This window comes from Oncorhynchus tshawytscha, linkage group LG02 (genome assembly GCF_018296145.1).
Source record: "Oncorhynchus tshawytscha isolate Ot180627B linkage group LG02, Otsh_v2.0, whole genome shotgun sequence".
NCBI lineage: Eukaryota > Metazoa > Chordata > Actinopteri > Salmoniformes > Salmonidae > Oncorhynchus > Oncorhynchus tshawytscha.
In genome coordinates, this window is record NC_056430.1 from 25,900,441 (window position 1) to 25,923,975 (window position 23,535).

The 23,535-nt window shown below is 43.9% G+C and overlaps 2 protein-coding genes across 10 annotated transcripts in view; both read right to left on the reverse strand.

Moving 5' to 3' along the window:
- Positions 1-591: 591 nt before the first annotated feature.
- Positions 592-7,769, reverse strand: LOC112218865 (T-complex protein 11-like protein 2). Of its 2 annotated transcripts, none has more exons than XM_024380094.2 (10): positions 7,648-7,769; positions 7,119-7,205; positions 6,817-6,949; positions 6,579-6,699; positions 6,243-6,463; positions 5,842-5,978; positions 5,067-5,251; positions 2,592-2,773; positions 2,112-2,284; positions 592-1,861 (listed from the first exon to the last, which is right to left on the reverse strand). In XM_024380094.2, the coding sequence occupies exons 2-10, from the start codon at positions 7,201-7,203 to the stop codon at positions 1,629-1,631; spliced, it is 1,470 nt and encodes a 489-aa protein (XP_024235862.1). In that variant the 5' UTR covers positions 7,204-7,205; positions 7,648-7,769; the 3' UTR covers positions 592-1,628. The 2 variants fall into 2 exon arrangements, with proteins under 2 accessions (XP_024235862.1, XP_024235853.1); XM_024380085.2 differs by lacking the exon at positions 7,648-7,769 and adding an exon at positions 7,363-7,582.
- A 5,848-nt stretch (positions 7,770-13,617) lies between these two features.
- LOC112218854 (polyhomeotic-like protein 2) overlaps positions 13,618-23,535 on the reverse strand; it is a 39,198-nt gene continuing 29,280 nt past the window's right edge. For 7 of the 8 annotated variants that reach the window (XM_042295731.1, XM_042295732.1, XM_042295729.1 and 4 more), the window contains 6 exons: positions 20,296-20,501; positions 19,515-19,647; positions 19,265-19,385; positions 19,013-19,133; positions 18,604-18,910; positions 13,618-15,154 (listed from right to left, as the gene is read on the reverse strand). In XM_042295731.1, the coding sequence (XP_042151665.1) occupies positions 15,000-15,154; positions 18,604-18,910; positions 19,013-19,133; positions 19,265-19,385; positions 19,515-19,647; positions 20,296-20,501 (1,043 nt within the window). In that variant the 3' untranslated portion in view covers positions 13,618-14,999. The remainder of the gene's footprint in view (positions 15,155-18,603; positions 18,911-19,012; positions 19,134-19,264; positions 19,386-19,514; positions 19,648-20,295; positions 20,502-23,535) is intronic. The other variant, XM_042295727.1, reaches the window with a different exon arrangement.

A 23,535-nucleotide genomic window follows, 5' to 3' on the forward strand; every position in this document is an offset into this window, starting at 1 on the left:
GGCTCAGTAGTGTGTATGGCCTCCACGTGCCTGTATGACCTCCCTACAACGCCTGGGCATGCTCCTGATGAGGTGGCGGATGGTCTCCTGAGGGATCAGATTTGAAGACTACAGAATGCATATGGATATCATTGCGTTTGTGCGGGCTCCTCTCACAGTCTGCCCAGGTGGAGAACACTCCTCCCTTGCTAAGACAACGATACCCTCGCTGGATTGGGCACCCGAGTGGAGCAGCAGTCTAAGGCACTGCATCTCAGTGCAAGAGGCGTCACTACAGTCCCTAGTTCGAATCCAGGCTTAATCACATCCGGCTGTGATTGGAAGCCCCATAGGGTGGCGCACAATTGGCTCAGTGTCGTCCGGGTTTGGTCTGGGTAGGCCATCATTGTAAATAAGAATTTGTTCTTAACTGACTTGCCTAGTTAAATAAAGTTTACATTTAAAAAATTAGGCCGCAATTCAAACTGAGCTGATTGAATTACAGACATCAAGCCAAATCAGGGATGCGCTCAGGGGTACCGAATCCTTGTGTGCGCTTTGGGTGGCATGCTCAGGAATACAGCCAATAAAGAAACGTGCATTTCATGTGCTAACAATGTTTGGATCGACTTAATCCTGCGAGTCCTCATTTTCCTCTAAGAACGCAATATAGACTCAGGACAGGAACCGGCTTTCACACAAGTCAATTGTTGACTGCCTGTGCATCAAAATCACATCCATCTCACGTGACATCCATAAGATCGAGGGGAAATGCAACATTTCCCATTAAGTGAGTAACTTAGTGGCCTATATGACTGTACTTAGTAAATACTAACATTATTGTGTGCTTATCCAGGGATATTTAGGTCTCAAGCTGACAGTATTATCTGTTTGTTCTGTCATTATAGGAGCAGGCTGTCCTGATAGACATTCACCTTTTTTTATTTAAATTATTGTTTTATCTAGGATGCTCCATTTTTGGCCAGTTGCAATTGTAAGGAGACCTTGTCAAAAAAAATCCCACGTCTATTAGGCCATATAACTTTTTCTTGTGAAAGATGCTGTTAAGCCTTATGGCATACCACAGCCAGTTGTTATTTTATGTAGGCCTAGGCTCAGAAGACAATTAAGCCCTCTTCTTGTTTGTAAAGTCAAATTAAAATGAAGATTATTGTTGAAATGAATTACTCGACTGGTGTAGGTTTTCTCCATCTGTCGCTGTGCAACACTTGCATAACAGGTTAGCTATATTTTCAGCACCAGGTGCTGTTCACCTATTGATTGTGCTGTGGTTGCAGCTTTAAGTTTCAGCACCACAAAATGGTCCGTTGCCAGCTTTATTAGTTGACTGTCTCCTGCATTCTCTCTCCTCATGAATGAAGTTAAAACTTAACTTTTGCATTATTTAGGTAGGGTAACTTCCTTCTTGGGACATTGCATTTGGGGGGTTTTGCATCTTGGATCTGAGATTTGTATACATTTTTTTTATTTAAAAAATATTACAATTTAATTTAGGGGTCTTTGGGGGAGCCAAATAATATTGTTGGTGTGCCAGATTTGGTCTGCGGGTCGCCAGTTTGGGAACCCTGCTCTACATTGTGTAAATGTTGAATGGCAGCTTATGCAGGGGACCGGAGGTGTTCGGGGGACTAGCGGGAGTCCTCTCCCATCTCGGCCTCTCCCGATGGAAACAGCATCTTCCTTAGGATGGGGACGTAGAAGGGGCCGAAAACTGAGCGGTTGAAATGGACTATTCGCCCAAAGGCCATTCCCAGTTCTGCCACCTCAGCACTCAGCAGCCTCAGGACAGGGGGCATGGACGGACTCTTTTTAGTGGGGCCTCCCTCTAGCATGGCCTGGAGGTAGCCCTGCACTCTTTCTCCTACAACATGTGTGGTATGCAAAAAGAGAGAAATCAGCCTGCTGCACTGCCAATCTGACTTACAAGAACCTTTGCGGACACAGAACATATCTTGCTAAACTGTACAATTGTATCGGACTCATAATTGTATCAGTATTGGTTAAATTGACCTCCACATATCTCAGTATTAACATGGAACTCATGCAACTAGTTACTCGAATGCTGAACTTGGGAGGTCGGTTTCGGTTGCCCCTCACTGGTGGTAACTGACCTATGAGAGTGTGGATGGGGTTGTTGTCCTTGGCCAGGTCTGAGATCTGTCCCTTAAGCAAATCTTCACTGTCCTGAGGCAGCGCTGGTCCTTCCTGGGTGATCAGAGCCTCCTTCACCTGCACCAGCACCTGCTCCCTCAGCCCCAGCAACGCCCCCTGCAGGTCAAAGTCCCTGAACGCACCAGAGAGACTGGTATCAAACATCCATTCAGAACAACTGCAGGATAAGGATTTATTGAACTCTCAATAATACATTTGATTGTACTTTAGAGTAGAGCATGAATAGCTTCATGAAATCATGTATAAACATTTTTATTTTAAATGTTTATTAACTTGAGCTATATTTTGAGCCTGAAGAAGCCAGGGTTTGTTGCAGACATTTGAAGTGTGGCAGCTGGCCTCTTTTGTCAACTTACTTTTTTTCTGTTATACATTACCTGTGCTCTGAGACAGACAGTAACCCCCCCCCAATCTCTTACCTGTTGTGACTGCCCTCCAGCAGGGCAGTGATGGTCTGCTTGAGTTTACCTACAAACCCCTGCAGAGAGAAAACAGCGGCCCCACACTGTGTGCTAGTCAACAGCAGAACTGATGCCTCAAGAACCAGCAGACTCAGCCTCTGCCCCAGTGCATCTATGCGGGCTCTGTCCATCAGAACTGTCTGTGGAGGGAGAGGAGAAATTTGGACATGAGCTACTATAAAATGTTTTCCAATAGATAAGTGGGGGTGAGTAGATTATGTGGGGGTGAAACCACAGGGAATTATTATTATTTAATCTCAATCTATTAATTTATTGGAACAATAGGTGATTCATCCATTCATTGATAATTCCCTGATGTAATTTCCTTGTTGAAAATGGCATCAACCACCTTCTTCCTGAATTGTATTCTCCACTAAACGACTATCAAACAGGCAAAGCGTCAATACAGGACTAAGATCGAGTCGTACTACACCGGCATGCTCGTCGGATGTGGCTGGGTTCGCAAACCATTTCAGACTACAAAGGGGAGCACAGCCGAGAGCTGCCCAGTGACACGAGCCTACTAGATGAGCTAAACTACTTCAATGCTCGGTTTTGAGGCAAATAACACTGAAATATGCTTGAGAGCTCCAGCTGTACCAGAAGACTGTGTGATCACGCTCTCCGCAGCCAATGTGAGTAAGACCTTCAGACAGGTCAACATTCACAAGGCAGCAGGGCCAGACAGATTACCAGGACGTGTACTGTGAGCGCTGACCAACTGGCAAGTGTCTTCACTGACATTTTCAGCCTCTCCCTGTCCGAGTCTGTAATACCAACATGTTTTAAGCAGACCACCATAGAGCCTGTGCTCAAGAACACTAAGGTAACCTGCCTAAATGACTACCGACCTGTAGCAAGCACTCACGTCTGTAGCCATGAAGTGCTTTGAAAGGCTGGTCATGGCTCACATCAACACCATCATCCCAGAAACCCTAGACCCACTCCAATTTGCATACCGCCCCAACAGATCCATAGATGATGCAATCTCCATTGCCCTCCACACTGCCCTTTCCCACCTGGACAAAAGGAACACCTATGTGAGAATGCTATTCATGGACTACAGCTCAGAGTTTAACACCATAGTGCCCTCAAAGCTCATCAATAAGCAGACACAGGGACTAAACACCTCCCTTTGCAACTGGATCCTGGACCTCCTGACGGGCCGCCCCTAGGTGGTAAGGTTTGCTTTATCTTGGCCAGGTCGCAGTTGTAAATGAGAACTTATTCTCAACTGGCCTACCTGGTTAAATAAAGGTGAAAAAAAAAGGAAATGAAAAGGTAAAAACACATACGCCATGCTGATCCTCAACACAGGGGCCTCTCAGGGGTGCGTGCTCAGCCCCTCCTGTACTCCCGGTTCACTCATGACTGCACGACCAGGCACGACTTCAACACCATCATTAAATTTGCAGATTACACAACAGTGGTAGGCCTGATCACCAACAACAACAAGACAGCCTACAGGGAGGAGGTCAGATGCCTGGCGGTGAGGTGCCAGGACAACAACCTCTCCCTCAATGTGATCAAGACAAAGGAGATGATTGTAGACTCCAGGAAAAAGAGGACCGAGCACGCCCCCATTCTCATTGACGGGGCTGCAGTGGAGCAGGTTGAGAGCTTCAAGTTCCTTGGTGTCCACATCACCAACAAACTAACATGGTCCAAGCACACCAAGACAGTTGTGAAGAGGGCACGACAAAACCTATTCCCCCTCAAGAGACTGAAAAGATTTGGCATGGGTCCTCAGATCCTCAAAAGGTTCTACAGCTGCACCATCGAGAGCATCCTGACTGGTTGCATCACTGCCTGGTATGGAATCTGCTCAGCCTCCGTCCGCAAGGCACTAGAGAGGGTAGTACGAACGGCCCAGTAAATCACTGGGGCCAAGCTTCCTGCCATCCAGGACCTCTATACCAGGAGGTGTCAGAGGAAGGCCCCTAGTCATAGACTGTTCTCTTTGCTACCACATGGCAAGCGGTACCGGAGCGCAAAGTCTAGGTCCAAGAGGATTCTAAACAGCTTCTTCCCCAAGCCATAAGACTCCTGAACATCTATTCAAATGGCTACCCAGACGACTCGTATTGACCCCCCCCCACTCTCTGCATAGTCACTTTAATTCACTCTACCTATATGTACATACTACCTCAACTAACCGGTTTCCCCGCACATTGACTCTGTACCAGCACCCACCTGTAGATATTGTTATTTTTTTACTGTTTCTCTTTATTTACTTGTTACTTTTATCTCTTATTCTTATCCATATTTTTTTGAAACTGCACTGTTGGTTAGGGGCTTGTAAGTAAGCATTTCACTGTAAGGTTTACACCTGTTGTATTTGGCGCATGTGACTAATAAAATTTGATTTGAACGGTCTCCATTCTTGTTATGCCACTGGGAAGACAGAACCAATCAGGGTCCTCGTTTGATTACCTCAGGGTAGTTCTGGTCATGGGGGTCCCAGCTCAGCAGTTGCAGGTAAGCCCTGTTCAGGACGGCAGTAGGACTTAATGGACCACGTGGCTTGGGAGTCCCAGTGTCAAGGTCAGACTGGGCCCTGACCAATGCCTCCTCTCGTGCTGCCACCTGAAGCCAAACGGTGGTCTTGTCCAGGAACTCTTGAGAAGGATGGTTAGAAAAGCAACAAAAACATATGGAAGCCATCATTAGACAAACAATATCCGTTTTGAAGTTCCTGACATTTATTTGATGGAAAGTGTGAATGTAATTAAAGGGATTATCCAACCGAGTTCAATCAAACAATCAATCAAATAAATATATTTATAAAGCTTTTTTATATCAGCAGATGTCACAAAGTGCTTATACAGAAACCCAGCCTAAAACCCCAAAGAGCAGACAATGCAGATGTAGAAGCACAAGTTCTTCCTTCTGGATGTTAGGAGCATGTCAGTGTAACAGTATAACTTTAGACCGTCCCCTCGCCCATACCCGGGCGCGAACCAGGGACCCTCTGCACACATCAACAACAGTCACCCACGAAGCATCGTTACCCATCGCTCCACAAAAGCGCCCTTGCAGAGCAAGGGGAACAACTACTTCAAGGTCTCAGAGCAAGTGACGTCACCGATTGAAACGATATTTAGCGCGCACCACCGCTAACTAAGCTAGCCGTTTCACATCCGTTACATCAGATTTGGTAGAACTGTAGATTTGTGTAGATTTTCTCTTAGAACATTGTCTTACTTACCAGGCTGCTTCTCCAGGATCTCCTGGAACTTGGCCTGCTCGTATTGGACCGCCTGCTGAAGAAGATTAGGTCTGAGGCTCTGTACAGTGAAGTTGACCATGTCTGTCTTCATCAGGCCAAGGACTCTGAAGATCTCCCTGTTAGTAAGGAAAGGAACATATTTCTCAGCATTAACCAAAAGTAGGCCTTGGTTACTTTACATTACTGGACATGTGTGAACCATACCCAAAGTAACTGAATGAGTAGTGGAATAGTCTACGAAGGAGCTTCCCAGAGTTGTTTTTTTGAGATTTTGTCTTTCCAAGGGTAATGTCATTACATTTTCATATCTGATATTATGCTACATAATTCCTTTTTTTTCTCTTTTACCATAAAATGAGTAAATTGATCATGTCCCTCACCTGAGGAGCTCCACTGGGTCCAAAAGATCCCGTAGTGTCTTGATCTCTGGGTCACGTACAGGGGCACACAGGGAGGCCATGGTATTGATGATGTAGCCTGACAATCTTTGCAGGTCCAGGGCCCCGTGATCTGCCTGCTGCTGGATCAGCTCCAGGTCCAGAACCTCCTCCACCTGGGCCTTCAGACGCACATGGCCAGGCAGGAGCAGGGACAGCACGGTCTGACCACACAGGGGACAACCACATAGTGTGTCACTTAGCCTTTCTTTGTTTGCTATACTATGCTGAGAAACTGGGGGAAGGAGTGAGCTAGTAAAGGTACATGACCATACTCACAGTTTTCACCTCTTGGAGCAGAATGACAGAATGGACATAGTCTGGAGGGCTGCATGAAAGCTGCTCTCGAAGACAGTCCCAGAATGCACTGTGAACTATGTCAGATATTCTCCCCTGCAAGCTAAAAAATAAATAATTATTAAAAATCTGTGACTTTAAAGTGACTGAAATTATGATCATACAGCGATTATTGACCATCATTAGACAGAAATGGTGTGTGTTTCATAGCTATTCTTGCCTGTCTTTGGGTGGGCTGTTCTGTCTGAAGCTGAAGTCTCTGTTCATCACTATCTCATGTGCAAGGCTGAGATTGGAAACACAATTCTCAAACTCAATCATATCTGCGAGAGAGGCTTGTTTGGGAGGGCTCCCTGGAAGATGAAGACAGACACACACACACACATACATACAGACACACATACAGACAGAGAGAGGAGAGCGATAAGTAAAATAAGTTTATTACACACTGAATACCAACAAAATCACATAATTCAAAATATGAATCCATACCAATAGCTGTTCATGAGGAGTGCCTGTTACCTGTTGGGGAGTCAAGTTTCTGGAGACAGGGCACATCACAGGATATGTCGCCTCCCACCTCCTCTATTGGGTTTGCATTCTGCATGCCTGGACCATGAAAATAAAGTAATCATGGTCTCATAATATTATTTGGTCTGTCGATACAGGTAATACATATTCACCATCAACAAAACAGGGTATGAAAAAAGAGTCCTACTGCATTTTGGTTAGCTTATTGAACTATCAAAGAGAGAACCAAACTCACCAGCAATTGTGCTGAGTCTTCAGACAACGTTTGCAAATCAGTGTGAAGTTTCAAATTATATTCACACGATAAAATGTAACTGTATAGTACACGAATACAGCAGGGAAGCATCTGTCTGCTACAGTTAAAGATCGGCGCTCTGAAGTTTAAAAGCAGACCAAACCATTACGTACGGTTGGGATATGATTTATGCCTGAAGTTTCCATATGTAGTAGGCATAGGCCTACTACAAAATGATATGCTCTAGATATTTGAGATGTAAATATGTTTATAAATTTAACATACCCTTAAAAATTGCCCTTTCGGTTTATGTTCTGGTTTCAAAGTCAATATAATACACAGACAGATGGTTTACTCCATGGTTGAATCAAAACAGAGGGGCGTGCCCTGCCGTATTTTTCTAGTACAGCCCGGAGATTGTCCTTGCAATGCAACTGCAATGTTTTGACAAGTAGGAGTGGTACAAAGTTCGCTTTTATGTATTATGCTACGAGTTAATAAACAATAAAGTAAGCACGTGCCGTTTTAAAGTTCTCTCTAAAGTGAAATAGATGGAAACCGTAAAACAGCCGGAAATGTCCATATTAGTCCGTTTTTTGAATTTGTTACGAAAGCATACCAGAGGTGTGAACGTACCATGGCAACTTGCTGTGAGTGGCATATGGGTAGTCCTACTCTAAAACAAAGCCACAGAGGTCATACATTCTTTAGTTGTAAGGAAGGAATCAAGTAATCTCTAGAACTATTACCCCTCCACCCCCATACATTTTTATAAACTTGAGGTTCATATACTGCATTTCTAAACAACAACATAAAAATCGTGCCAAATAATTTGTCTGTCACACATCCTATTCAATTGTATACATTATTGAAAGAGGGACTTTGCACTTAAACACGCACTTGACGTGATTGAGCACCCACTCGACCAACTATTCAGTTCACCAACCTATTCGATTCAAAGCCACTTTACATTGACTGAACTATTCTTCAACTGTTGTACAAGCACCACCCTCTAAGCACCACTAGAGGACAGGATACGTGTGACAAAATAATCTAGGTTTACACTTAAACAAAAAGATAAACGCAACACGCAGTTTCATGAGCTGAAATAAAATATCCCCAGAAAAGTTCCATATGCATAAAAAGCTTATTTCTCAAAATGTGTGTACAAATGTATTTACATCCCTGTTAGTGAGCATTTCACCTTTGCCAAGATAATCCATTCACTTGACAGGTATTTATTTTTTTATTTTTTATTTCATCTTTATTTAACCAGGTAGGCTAGTTGAGAACAAGTTCTCATTTACAACTGCGTTCTCGCCAAGATAAAGCAAAGCAGTGTGACACAAACAACAACACAGAGTTACACATGGAATAAACAAACATACAGTCAATAACATAATAGAGAAAAAAGTATATAGACAGTGTGTGCAAGTGAGGTAAGATATGGTAGGTAAGGCAATGAATAGGCCAGAGTGGTGAAAATAATTACAATTTAGCAATTAAACACTGGAGTGATAGATGTGCAGAAGATGAATGTGCAAGTAGAGACACTAGTGTACAAATAACAGTATGGGGATGAGGTAGTTGGATGGGCTATTTACAGATGGGCTATGTACAGGTGCAATGATCTGTGAGCTGCTCTGACAGCTGGTGCTTAAAGTTAGTGAGGAAGATATGGATCTCCAGCTTCAGTGATTTTTGCAATTCGTTCCAGTCATTGGCAGCAGAGAACTGGAAGGAAAGGTGGCCAAAAGAGGAATTGGCTTTGGGGGTGACCGTTGAAATATACCTTCTGGAGCGTGTGCTACGGGTGGGTGCTGCTATGGTGACCAGTGAGCTGAGATAGGGCGGGGCTTTACCTAGCAAAGACTTATAGATGACCTGGAGCCAGTGGGTTTGGCGACAAATATGAAGTGAGGCCAGCCAACGAGAGCATACAGGTCGCAGTGGTGGGTAGTATATGGGGCATCCAATTTGCTGAGTAGAGTGTTGAAGGCTATTTTGTAAATGACATCGCCGAAGTGAAGGATCGGCAGGATAGTCAGTTTTCCGAGGGTATGTTTGGCAGCATGAGTGAAGGGTGCTTTGTTGCGTAATAGGAAGCCAATTCTAGATTTAATTTTTAATTGGAGATGCCTAATGTGAGCCTGGAAGGAGAGTTTACAGTCTAACCAGACACCTAGGTATTTGTAGTTGTCCACATATTCAGAACCGTCCAGAATAGTGATGCTGGACGGGCGGGCAGGTGCGGGCACCGATCGGTTGAAGAACATGCATTTAGCTTTACTTGCATTTAAGAGCAGTTGGAGGCCACGGAAGGAGAGTTGTATGGCATTGAAGCTCGTCTGGAGGTTAGTTAACACAGTGTCCAAAGAAGGGCCAGAGGTATACAGAATGGTGTTGTCTGCGTAGAGGTGGATCAGAGTATCACCAGCAGCAAGAGTGACATCATTGATATATACAGAGAAAAGAGTCGGCCCGATAATTTAACCCTGTGGCACCCCCATAGAGACTGCCAGATGTCCGGACGACAGGCTCTCCGATTTGACAAACTGAACTCTGTCTGAGAAGTAGTTGGTGAGCCAGACAAGGCAGTCATTTGTGAAACCAAGGCTGTCGAGTCTGCCGATAAGAATGTGATGATTGACAGAGTCGAAAGCCTTGGCCAGGTCGATGAATACAGCTGCACAGTATTGTCTCTTATCGATGGCGGTTATGATATCGTTTAGGACCTTGAGCGTGGCTGACGGGCAACCATGACCAGCACGGAAACCAGATTGCATAGCGGAGAAGGTATGGTGGGATTCGAAATGTTCGGTGATCTGTTTGTTAACTTAGAAAGACAGGGTAGGATAGATATAGGTCTGTAGCAGTTTGGGTCTAGAGTGTCTCCCCCTTTGAAGAAGGGGATGACCGCGGCAGCTTTCCAATCTTTGGGGATCTTAGACAATACGAAAGAGAGGTTGAACAGGCTAGTAATAGGAGTTGCAATAATTTCGGCTGATCATTTTAGAAAGAGAGGGTCCAGATTGTCTAGCCCAGCTGATTTGTAGGGGTCCAGATTTTGCAGCTCTGGATTTGGGTGAAGGAGAAATGGGGGAGGCTTGGGCAAGTTGCTGTGGGGGGTGCAGAGCTGTTGACCAGGGTAGGGGGGCCCAGGTGGAAAGCAAGGCCAGCCGTAGAGAAATGCTTCTTGAAATTCTCAATTATTGTGGATTTATCGGTGGTGACAGTGTTTCCTAGCCTCAGTGCAGTGGGCAGCTGGGAGGAGGTGCTCTTATTCTCCATGGACTTTACAGTGTCCCAGAACTTTAGTTTGTGAGTTTGTGCTGCAGGATGCAAATTTCAGTTTGAAAAATCTAGCCTTTGCTTTCCTAACTGCCTGTGTATATTGGTTCCTAATTTCCCTGAAAAGTTGCATATCGCGGGGGATATTTGATGCTAATGCCGTACATCACAGGATGTTTTTGTGCTGGTCAAGGACAGTCAGGTCTGGAGTGAACCACAGGCTATATCTGTTCCTGTTTCTACATTTTCTGAATGGGGCATGCTTATTTAAGATTATGAGGAAAGCACTTTTAAAGAATAACCAGGCATCTTCTACTGAAGGAATGAAATCAATGTCCTTCCAGGATACCCATGCCAGGTCGATTGGAAAGGCCTACTCGCTGAAGTGTTTTAGGGAGCATTTGACAGTGATGAGGGGTGGTCGTTTAACCGCAATCCCATTATGGAAGCAAGCAATGCGGCAGTGATCGCTGAGATCCTGGTTGAAGACAGCAGAGGTGTATTTGGAGGACAGGATGGTTAGGATTGTATCTAAGAGGGTGCCTGTGTTTACAGATTTGGGGTTGTACCTGGTAGGGTCATTGATCATTTGTGTGAGAATGAGGGCATCAAGTTTAGATTGTAGGATGACCGGGGGGTTAAGCATGTCCCAGTTTAGGTCACCTAACAGCACAAGCTCTGAAGATAGATGGGGGGGCGATCAATTCAGATATGGTGTCCAGGGCACAGCTGGGGGCAGAAGGTGGTCTATAGCAAGCGTCAATGGTGAGAGACTTGTTTCTGGAAAGGTGGATTTTTAAAAGTAGAAGCTCAAATTGTTTGGGAACAGACCTGGATAGTATGACAGAATTCTGCAGGCTATCTCAAATCAAAATCAAATGTATTTATATAGCCCTTCTTACATCAACTGATGTCTCAAAGTGCTGTACAGAAACCCAGCCTAAAACCCCAAACAGCAAGCAGTAGATTGAAAATCCTCCCCCTTTGGTAGTTTTATCTTGTAGGAAAAGTTCATTTCTGAATGGAAATTTCAGGGTTTTTGGTGGCCTTCCTAAACCCGGGATTCATACACATCTAGGACATCCGGGTTGGCAGAGTGTGCTAAAGCAGTGAATAAAACAAACATAGGGAGGAGGCTTCTAATGTTAACATCCATGAAACCAAGGCTTTTACGGTTACAGAAGTCAACAAATGAGAGGGCCTGGGGGAATGGGAGTGGAGCAAGGCACTTCAGGGCCTGGATTAACCTCTACATCACCAGAGGAGCAGAGGAGGAGTAGGATAAGGGTACGGCTAAGGGCTATAAGAACTGGTCGTCCAATACGTTCGGAACAGAGAGTAAAAGGAGCAGGTTTCTGGGAGCGGTAGAATAGATTGAATGCATAATGTACAGACAAAGGTATGGATGTGATCACAGTTGAGGTAAACCTAGGCATTGAGTGACGATGAGATAGGTATTGTCTCTACAGACATGAATTCAACCAGGTGAGGTCACCTTATGTGTGGGAGGTGGGACAAGAGGGTTAGCTGAGGCATATAGAGCAGGACTGGAGGCTCTACAGTGAAATAAGACAATAATCACTAACCAAAACAGGTATGGCATATCAAGAAGCTGATTAAACAGCATGATCATTAAACAGGTGGACCTTGTGCTAGGGACAATAAAAGGCCACATGATGACTGCAGGAATGTCCACCAGAGCTGTTGCCAGAGAATTGAACGTTCATTTCTTTAACATAAGCAAACTCCTTTTAGATTATTTGGCAGTAAGCCCAACCGGCCTCACAAGTACAGACCAGGTGTATGGCATCGTGTGGGCAAGCGGTTTGCTCTCAACAGTGCCCAATGGTGGTGGTGGGGTTATGGTATGGGCAGGAGCCATAAACTAGACAACGAACACAATTGCAATTTATCAACGGCAATTTGAATGCACAGCGATACCATGATGAGATCCTGAGGCCCATTGTTGTGCCATTCATCCGCCTCCATCACCTCATGTTTGAGCATGACAATGCCCAGTTCCTGGAAGCTGAAAATGTCCCAGTTCTTCCATGGCCTCCATACTCACCAGACATGTCACCCATTGAGCATGTTCGGGACGCTCTGGATCGACGTGTGCAACAGCATGTTCCAGTTCCTGTCAATATTCAGTAACTTCGTACAGCCATTGAAGAGAAGTGGGACAAAATTCCACAGGCCACAATAAACAGCTTGATCAACTCTTTGCGAAGGAGGTGTCGCGCTGCATGAGGCAAATGGCGGTCACACCAGATACTGACTTGTTTTCTGATCCACTCACCTATCTTTTTAAAAATTTTGTGACCAACAGATGCATATCTGTTTCCCAGTCATGTGAAATCCATAGATTAGGGCCTAATGCATTTTTCAATTAACTGGATTTCCTTATATGAACTGTATCACTAGCCACTTTAACTATGCCACTTGGTTTACATACTTATCTCATATGTATATACTGTACTCGATATCATCTACTGTATCTTGCCTATGCTGCTCTGTACCATCACTCATTCATATATCCTTATGTACATATTCTTTATCCCCTTACACTGTGTATAAGACAGTAGTTTTTTTTGGGAATTGTTAGTTAGATTACTTGCTCGTTATTACTGCATTGTCGGAACTAGAAGCACAAGCATTTCGCTACACTCGCATTAACATCTGCTAACCATGTGTATGTGACAAATAAAATTTGATTTGATTTGATTTGAGATGATTTGAACTCAGTAAAATCTTTTAAATTGTTGCGTTTATATTTTTCTTCGGTATATGTTACAATGTGCACTTAACTAATGTAATACATACTCATGTTAAGATACAGGAAGGAAGAAGGATCTTTCAGAGTTCTGTTAAGAACTGCAAATCATAAAGGATCTTGCTACTGTACTGAACTTGCCATAATATCAAACTCTAGAACATAGCTTTTTACACAAAAAGACAAATAACTTGTTTCAGATTATTTATCATTGAAAAATGTTGCATAACAAAATCATTTATTTGATAAATACAGGCATTTGACAGAGTATTATCAAACAAAACACAATCGACCATTCATTACATGACAACAAGCACAAGTAAACAAGATTTTTATAAAAACACTAAAAAGACACTTCCCTCAAGCCATGATATTTACATGTTTGCATATTTCTAAATACATGATTTATATAACATGGATAACTTAAAAGCAAAAATACAGGCAGCTTTAGACTCATACAGAACTAAGTCTTTCTCAGGAGCAAAATAGCCCAACAACTTATTAATTTCAGACCCAATCAAGTCATTTTGGTTGTATTAATTAAAACTAAAGAGAACAGAACCAATAATTTGAAGTGCTAGTGGAGTAAGAGGTACGATGGTGAATGTCAAAAGTGAGTTCCTAGTGGTCTTTTCACCACTAGGGTAGAGTCAACACATGCTGTCATAGAAGATCACAGGATGTGAAATCTGACTCAGTAATAAATAAGGTATGGCATGATGTCTTGGTAAATCACATTTTGAAAAAAGGTTGTGTCTTCTAAACCAGTACAATGTACAGGGAAATAACAATTTTGTACATGAAACCAAAATCAATATCACAAACCAAAATCAATGTCTCAAAGCATAGTGTAAACTGCTCTGAGCAAAGTCAAAGGCCATGCAGTGTATGTATGTGTATAGTTGGTGATCATTACAAAATAGAGCTTAGCATCTGTTGGATAAGACTCAGACTGGCGACGGCTTTCATTTGTCCCAGGACACACAAAGTACATGTATGGCTGTCAATAACATCAGCACCAAAAGAAACATACTACATATGCAGTCAACGATAATTCAATTCACAATTATATCTCAGGAGGAAGTATTTCAGATACAAATGTATCCTTGCAGTGCTTTTTGCACTATTAGTGCCATTATTCTAAGGCAGTCAGTCCATTAAATTTACTGTAAACTGTTCTTTTTGACAGCCAAAGGGATGATCAGTTGTCTGTTTGCAGGCCATGGCTAAACGTACCGTGAAGTAGCCAATCCAAAGGTGGGATGAAAGATGGTAGTGCAGAGGTCAGGTAGTCATCAGTGCGATGGCGACATGTTTTGTCTAGTCCCAGAGTGTGACCCCTTCCCACCAAACACAGACATATGCACACCATACACAGACATATGCACACCATACACAGACATACGCACACCATACACAGACATACGCACACCATACACAGACATACGCACACCATACACAGACATACGCACACCATACACAGACATACGCACACCATACACAGACATACGCACACCATACACAGACATACGCACACCATACAACAAACCAGCACTATATCGACCCATCATGGCTAAGAGTCTTTGAGCATGTTGATGTGTGCGTAGATCTTAAGTGCAGGTCCCAGTTTAATATTCATGGCACTCATAAGGTGGTCCTCTTTCAGTAGGAGCATGGCCTGTCCATCTATCTCCTGCGAGCGGAACTCATCTGCTATCTCCTGGCAGCCTAGGAAGAACAAGCCACAGTGAACCAGTTAAATAACGCTGCTACTCTGTGTTATCTCTGCAGTCACTTTAATAACTCTACCTACATGCACATATTACCTCAACAAACCGGTGCCCCCGCACATTGACTCTGTACCGGTACCCCTCCGGTATAGTCTCTCGTTATTGTTATTTTATATTGCTCTTTAATTACTTGTTACTTTTATTTCTTATTCATATTTTTTAAAACTGCATGGTTAGTGAAATGCTTATTTACAAGCCCCTGAGGTCTACACCTGTTGTATTTGGCGCATGTGACTAATAATTTGACCATCTAATTTCAAAGACAATTCATGAGCACTGTCTACATTAGACAATCCACAGATTAATTAAACTTTTTTCATCCCCAGGGGGGAAATAAGCATACTATCACTACTACAACATGCCTTCAAAATAATGTAGTTATGGTGTAGGCCTAACTAAATGCCCGAATATACACTGCTCAACAAAATAAAGGGAACACTAAAATAACACATCCTAGATCTGAATTAATGAAATATTTCTTTACATAGTTGAATGTGCTGACAACAAAATCACACAAAAATTATCAATGGAAATCAAATGTATCAACCCATGGAAGTCTGGATTTGGAGTCACACTCAAACCACACTACAGGCTGATCCAACTTTGATGTAATGTCCTTAAAACAAGTCAAAATGAGGCTCAGTAGTGTGTGTGGCCTCCACGTGCCTGTATGACCTCCCTACAACACCTGGGCATGCTCCTGATGAGGTGGCGGATGGTCTCCTGAGGGATCTCCTCCCAGACCTGGACTAAAGCATCCGCCAACTCCTGGACAGTCTGTGGTGCAACGTGGCGTTGGTGGATGGAGCGAGACATGATTTCCCAGATGTGCCCAATTGGATTCAGGTCCTGGGAACGGGCGGGCCAGTCCATAGCGTCAATGCCTTCCTCTTGCAGGAACTGCTGACACACTCCAGCCACATGAGGTCTAGCATTGTCTTGCATTAGAAGGAACCCAGGGCCAACCGCACCAGCATATGGTCTCACAAGGGGTCTGAGGATCTCATCTCGGTACCTAATGGCAGTCAGGCTACCTCTGGCGAGCACATGGAGGGCTGTACGGCCCCCCAAAGAAATGCCACCCCACACCATGACTGACCCACCGCCAAACCGGTCATGCTGGAGGATGTTGCAGGCAGCAGAACGTACTCCACGGGGTCTCCAGACTCTGTCACGTCTGTCACATGTGCTCAGTGTGAACCTGCTTTCATCTGTGAAGAGCACAGGGCGCCAGTGGCGAATTTGCCAATCTTGGTGTTCTCTGGCAAATGCCAAACGTCCTGCACGGTGTTGGGCTGTATGTAAGGACAACCCCCACCTGTGGACGTCGGGCCCTCATACCACCCTCATGGAGTCTGTTTCTGACCGTTTGAGCAGACACATGCACATTTGTGGCCTGCTGGAGGTCATTTTGCAGGGCTCTGGCAGTGCTCCTCCTGCACAAAGGCAGAAGCGGTCCTGCTGCTGGGTTGTTGCCTTCCTACGGCCTCCTCCATATCCCCTGATGTACTGGCCTGTCTCCTGGTAGCGCCTCCATGCTCTGGACACTACGCTGACAGACACAGCAAACCTTCTTGCCACAGCTCGCATTGATGTTCCATCCTGGATGAGCTGCACTACCTGAGCCACTTGTGTGGGTTGTAGACTCCTTCTCATGCTACCACTAGAGTGAAAGCACCGCCAGCATTCAAAAGTGACCAAAACATCAGCCAGGAAGCATAGGAACTGAGAAGTGGTCTGTGGTCACCACCTGCAGAACCACTCCTTTATTGGGGGTGTCTTGCTAATTGCCTATCATTTCCACCTGTTGTCTATTCCATTTGACCAACAGCATGTGAAATTTATTGTCCATCAGTGTTGCTTCCTAAGTGGACAGTTTGATTTCACAGAAGTGTGATTGACTTGGAGTTACATTGTGTTGTTTAAGTGTTCCCTTTATTTTTTTTAGCAGTGTATACACACACTTGTGTGTGTATATGTAGACACCCCTTCAAATTAGTGGATTCGGCTATTTCAGCCACACCCATTGCTGACAGGCGTATAAAATCGAGTACACAGCCATGCAATCTCCATAGACCACTGGTTCTCAACCCCGGCCCTGTGGACCCAAAGGGCTGCACATTTTTGTTTCAGGCATTTTTTTTTTTAGCACTACACAGCTGATTCAAATGATAGTCATCAAAGTCATTTGATGAGTCTTGAGTCAGGTGTGTAATGCTAGGGCAAAAACAAAAATGTGCACCCCTTTGGATCCCAAGGACCAGGATTGAGAACCACTGCCATAGACAAATTGGCCTTACTGAAGAGATCAATGACTTGCAACGTGGAACAGTTATAGGATGCCACCTTTCCAACAAGTCAGTTTATCACATTTCTGCCCTGCTAGAGCCGCACCGGTCAACTGTAAGTGTTGATATTGTAAAGTAGAAACGTCTTGAAGCAACGATGGCTACCACAAAGTGGTAGGCTACATAAGCTCACAGAACGGGACCGCTGAGTGATGAAGCATGTAGCAACACTCACTACAGAGTTTGAAACTGCCTCAAAGCAACATCAGCAGAAGAACTGTTCATCGGGAGTTTCATAAAATGGGTTTCCATGGCCGAGCAGCCGCACACAAGACAAAAATTAGCAGCACACAAGCCTAAGATCACCATGCGCAATGCCAAGCGTCGGCTGGAGTAGTGTAACGCTCGCAACCACTGGACTGGCGCAGTGGAAACACATTCTATGGAGTGATGAATCATGCTTCACCATCTGGCAGTCCGATGGACGAATCTGGGTTAGGCGGATGCCAGGAGAATGTTACCTGCCCCAATGCATAGTGCCAAATGTAAAGTTTGGTGGAGGAGGAGTAATGGTTTAGGGCCGTTTTTCATGATTCGGACTAGGCCCCTTAGTTCCAGTGAAGTGAAATAACGCTACAGCATACAATGACAATCTAGATGATTCTGTGCTTCAACTTTGTGGCAACAGTTCGGGGAATGCCCTTTCCTGTTTCAGCATGACAATGGCTCCATGCGCAAAGCAAGGTCCATACAGAAATGGTTGGTCGAGATAGGTGTGGAAGAACTTGACTGGCCTGCACAGAGCCCTGACCTCAACCCCATCGAACACCTTTGGGATGAATTGGAAAGCTGACTGCAAGCCAAGCCTAATTGCCCAACCTCATTAATGCTCGTGGCTCACTAGTCCTCGAAGCAATGTTCCAATATCTAGTGGAAAGCCTTCCCAGAAGAGTGGAGGCTATTATAGCATCAAAGGGGGAGTCTGTGTGTGTGTGTGTGGGGGGGTCCAACTCCATATTAATGCCCATGATTTTAGAATGATGTTCAATGAGCAGGTGTCCAAATACTTTTGGTCATGTAGTGTTTGTATGAGACTGACCTGGAAGGGAGTGGATAAACTCGTAGACTTCTTCTACATTCCACTTGGTGGAGTCGTTGGGCAGGAAGTGCTGAGTGAGGAGTGGCAGCTCTCTGCCTCGGGGGGCCTCTTGGTCTGAGCCTCTCCCTGCCTGGTGTGACAATGCCTGGGGTGCTGTGGGACCTGAGCTGGCTCCTGACAGGGGTGACAGAGGCTCCTCATAGCTGGACATGTCTGAGCAGGGGCTGGACTCCTCATGGCTGGGTTGGGAGGGGAGCGGGGAGGACACTGAACCTCCCTGAGTCTGCTGAGGTGTAGGGAAAAGCTTCTGTAACATAAAACCCATGAGTCAGCCCTGGTGTCACTGAGGGGAGCATGTTAATTCACAGGAGAGCTGTCCTGTCAGTGGAGAAGTAGGAGAGGATCCTACCTGCTTCTTAGGTTCGACACTCTGGCGGCAGCTGTTGTGTGACCTTCTACGCCAGCGGTTGGATGCTTTGCTCCTCTCTGGACGGAAGAGGCCTATCCGCTTAGTGCACCCAACATTATACCTATTCCACCACAACAACGATAATAGCTGTTATGGCCACTACCATCCCAAGACAACACTACTGAGAAGCTCTGACCCTGAGGGCTATAACCCAGTCAAAGCATAGAAAATGGCCCATCAAATGTGACTTACCTTTTCGCACACACCATGGAACAGAACCGTTTTGACCCCTTGAATTTGTAGGCAAAGTCCACCCAGCCACAGAATTCACATCTCAGTTTGGGGGCATCTGAATCCTCTTGGTCTTTTAGTTCTGTGTGCAAATCAAAATAGTCAATCAACAACATCTCTTACAGCTGAATTGTTAGTATTTAGAAAGTCCATTATGGGGTTTATAGTCAAATAACATGCCTTTAATCACTCCAGCCATTATCTCCCTTACCTTGAGGGGTCAGCTCCTCTGTCTCAGAGTCTGTGGTGTTGGTGGGGTTACTAACAGGGGTCTTGTCTGGGTCAGAGGAGAGCTGCTCATGCAGCTTCTTTGGGCTGTCCATCATTACAGGCAACCGCTCAATCTGGTTAAGACAGAGGGTGACACATGAATGCTACTCTTTCCAAGCTATGACAGTAATACTACAATGGCAAACTTACCATGCAGTGTCCATAAGCTATAATAAAGCCTGAGAAAAGACTTGTGCAGCAAACATCCACTAGGATGCCATCTTTAATCAGAATGATAACACTGGGAAGGTGGTCTTAACATTTGTGCGCCTTCTTTCACAGACATCTCTGTATACACTGCTTTGGAACTACAGTAGGCTACTGGAATTCATTTTTTTTTTTTAACCTTTATTTAACGAGGCAAGTCAGTTAAGAACAAATTCTTATTTTCAATGACGGCCTCGGGAACAGTGGGTTAACTGCCTGTTCAGGGGCAGAACGACAGATTTGTACCTTGTCAGCTCGGGATTTGAACTCGCTACCTTCCGGTTACTAGTCCAACGCTCTAACCACTAGGCCTTTCTCCCGCCCCACTAGAATTCATTACTAAGTTAACCAATAGAAAGGCATTGCCCTTTATCATTGCTTAGCACGGTAAGTGCAGTTGTATGATTGGCAATAAAAACAAACAATAGGGACATGTCCCTGTGGGAATGCACTCGAAATGGTGACATGTTGCTTACTGGTAGCTGCTAAGGAGTACCATGGGAGAGGGCACTTACAGGGAAGGGTTCAGCACCCTCCTGGATGACAAAGCCCTCAATGACGTGGGTGAGGACCTGGGGCTTGACGATGGCCTGGGGTGGCTTGTTCTCTCCATTCTGGGGGGTGCTGCCGGTCACAGTGGGTGCCTCGTTCTCATTTCCTGATGTCATGGCTGGGGGTGGTGTCTCAGGTGCAGCATTCAACCTCTTGGTAGTAGGGACTCCTGCCAATGACAAAACAAAGCCGTAGTTAACATAATTGAAAATTATGCAATGTGTTGCCAAAATGTCTACACATTTTTTTTATAGATTCATTTCACTTTAATTATGCTAAAATATTTATTCAGAGTATGTAGTTAACGTTCTCTACTGTACAGTCGTTTAAGTACTCATGCAAATTTGCATCATATACTGTATCTATCATCCACCTGCCAAATCATGTGCAAAGGGGTCCACTTCGAATATCAAGTGTTTGTAATGTCACTCACTAGACGCGTATTATAGTTATGTAAATTGATCACGATATCAAAATATGAAGAGAAAACAAACGGCTGTCAAAAGTAATTCGAGTCCAAAACATCGCTCATTTTTGACGGGTCGACCACTAGTTTGCAATTTTCAAAGCAAAAACACGTATGGCTACGGTAAACGAGTAACGTTAGTAGTTAGCTATGTATGAAAACAGCAGACGATTCGGTAGCTACTTGCAACAATGATAAACATTTTCAAAGTACTGCAAAAGTTAAACTGTCCCATCTCAAAAGTGAAATAACAAGAACTCGCTCACCAAACGTATTCCTGCCCGCTTCACTTGCGCTTTTTTCCGATTCAATACAAAAACGCGCCGTCACCTGCCTCTCTCATTGAAAGCGAGAATCCAGTCAACTGTACAAAGCAGGCAAGACAGAGCGGAGACGCTCGCTCGACCCAGCTCGAATTGTGAGAGGCAGGCAGAGCTGAAGAATGAAATACTTTAATAGGGTACCGCCCTTTTTTTCTCTCTCTCCATAGACAGGTACTCTGCTCATATATACTCAGCAAAAAAAAAGAAAAAGAAACGACCCTTTTTCAGGACCCTGTCTTTCAGAGATCATTTGTAAAAATCCAAATAACTTCACAGATCTTAACTGTAAAGGATTTAAACACTGTTTTCCTTGCTTGTTCAATGAACCATAAACAATTAATGAACATGCACCTGTGGAATGGTCGTTCAGACACTAACGTAGGCAATTAAGGTCACAGTTATAAAAACTTAGTACACTGAAGAGGCCTTTCTACTGACTCAAAAATACACAAAAAGAAAGATGCCCAGGGTCCCTGCTCATCTGTGTGAAGGTGGCTTAGGCATGCTGCAAGGAGGCATGAGGACAGCAGATGTGGCCAGGGTAATACATCAAATCAAATTTTTATTTGTCACATACACATGGTTAGCAGATGTTAATGCGAGTGTAGCGAAATGCTTGTGCTTCTAGTTCCGACAATGCAGTAATAACCAACAAGTAATCTAACTAACAATTCCAAAACTACTGTCTTATACACAGTGTAAGGGGATAAAGAATATGTACATAAGGATATATGAATGAGTGATGGTACAGAGCAGCATAGGCAAGATACAGTAGATGATATCGAGTACAGTATATACATATGAGATGAGTATGTAAACAAAGTGGCATAGTTAAAGTGGCTAGTGATACATGTATTACATAAGGATGCAGTCGATGATATAGAGTACAGTGTATACGTATGCATATGAGATGAATAATGTAGGGTAAGTAACATTATATAAGGTAGCATTGTTTAAAGTGGCTAGTGATATATTTACATCATTTCCCATCAATTCCCATTATTAAAGTGGCTGGAGTTGAGTCAGTGTCATTGTCAGTGTGTTGGCAGCAGCCACTCAATGTTAGTGGTGGCTGTTTAACAGTCTGATGGCCTTGATATAGAAGCTGTTTTTCAGTCTCTCGGTCCCAGCTTTGATGCACCTGTACTGACCTCGCCTTCTGGATGATAGCGGGGTGAACAGGCAGTGGCTCGGGTGGTTGACATTATTCCATTTCTGTTAGTCACATGTATGTGGAACTTGTTCAGTATATGTCTCAGTTGTTGAATTTTGTTATGTTCATACAAATATTTACACATGTTAAGTTTGCTGAAAATAAACGCAGTTGACAGTGAGAGGACGTTTCTTTTTTTCTTTTCTTGAGTTTACTATTCAATTTCCACACATTAAAATAGAAACACTTCACTTATGTTGACATATACATTTCTGGTTTTTCTCACATCTATAATCTTAGCCCTGAAAACTCACAGGTCTCAAATCTATCTGAATAACTACTGGAATACAGGAACCACTTTATACAAATGTAGGTCCTGTGGCCCAATGTTGCAGACAATTCTTGCAAACCATTTCTCTTTATATGGCAACATATTATACTGCACATTTCTTGGTATGTCTGTCGAAAGATGCACAATAAATACCATGGACTCCATTAAAACCAGGAGCAGTTGGCTAGTTGGGGCGGCAGGGTAGCCTAGTGGTTAGAGTGTTGGACTAGTAACCGGAAGGTTGCAAGTTTAAACCCCCGAGCTGACAAGGTACAAATCTGTCATTCTGCCCCTGAACAGGCAGTTAACCCACTGTTCCTAGGCTGTCATTGTAAATAAGAATTTGTTCTTAATTGACTTGCCTGGTTAAATAAAAGTTTTTTTTTTTTTTTTTTAAATCTGTAACTTTGGGATATGTTCAACCACTCAGCAGGCTCTGAATGTGTTGCAATCTGTTCCAAGCAGACAGCCAGTGGTCTTGCAGGCCTACCGCTCTATTTTTAGACATCAAAGATAACTGTATGTTTATTTTGAACAAGTGGAGCACCTCAACTATGCATTCACACCCAAGCATAAAAAAGGAGCCTTGTGGGTTTACATTTTTCATTTTTACAAGAAAAGTAGCAATAAAAATGAAAGCTCTTAATAGAATCTGCACGTTCAGCATTTTGAATGGGCCTTAGTGTGCAAGTGTAAGACTACCATCATAAAACACAGATTATTTTCCATTTGAGTGAAAGATAGATGGATAGATACACACATTTTCCTGACCATGATAATTTGAAACATCTATCATTTAACTCTCCTTGACTGGAACACTTTTCACTTCTCCTCAATGGTCCCATTGGGGATAATCAGACAAAATTCTTCACCCTGACTCAAAACGACGAGCACAGCTTACAATAAATAATAAGACAACAGATCTGCCTC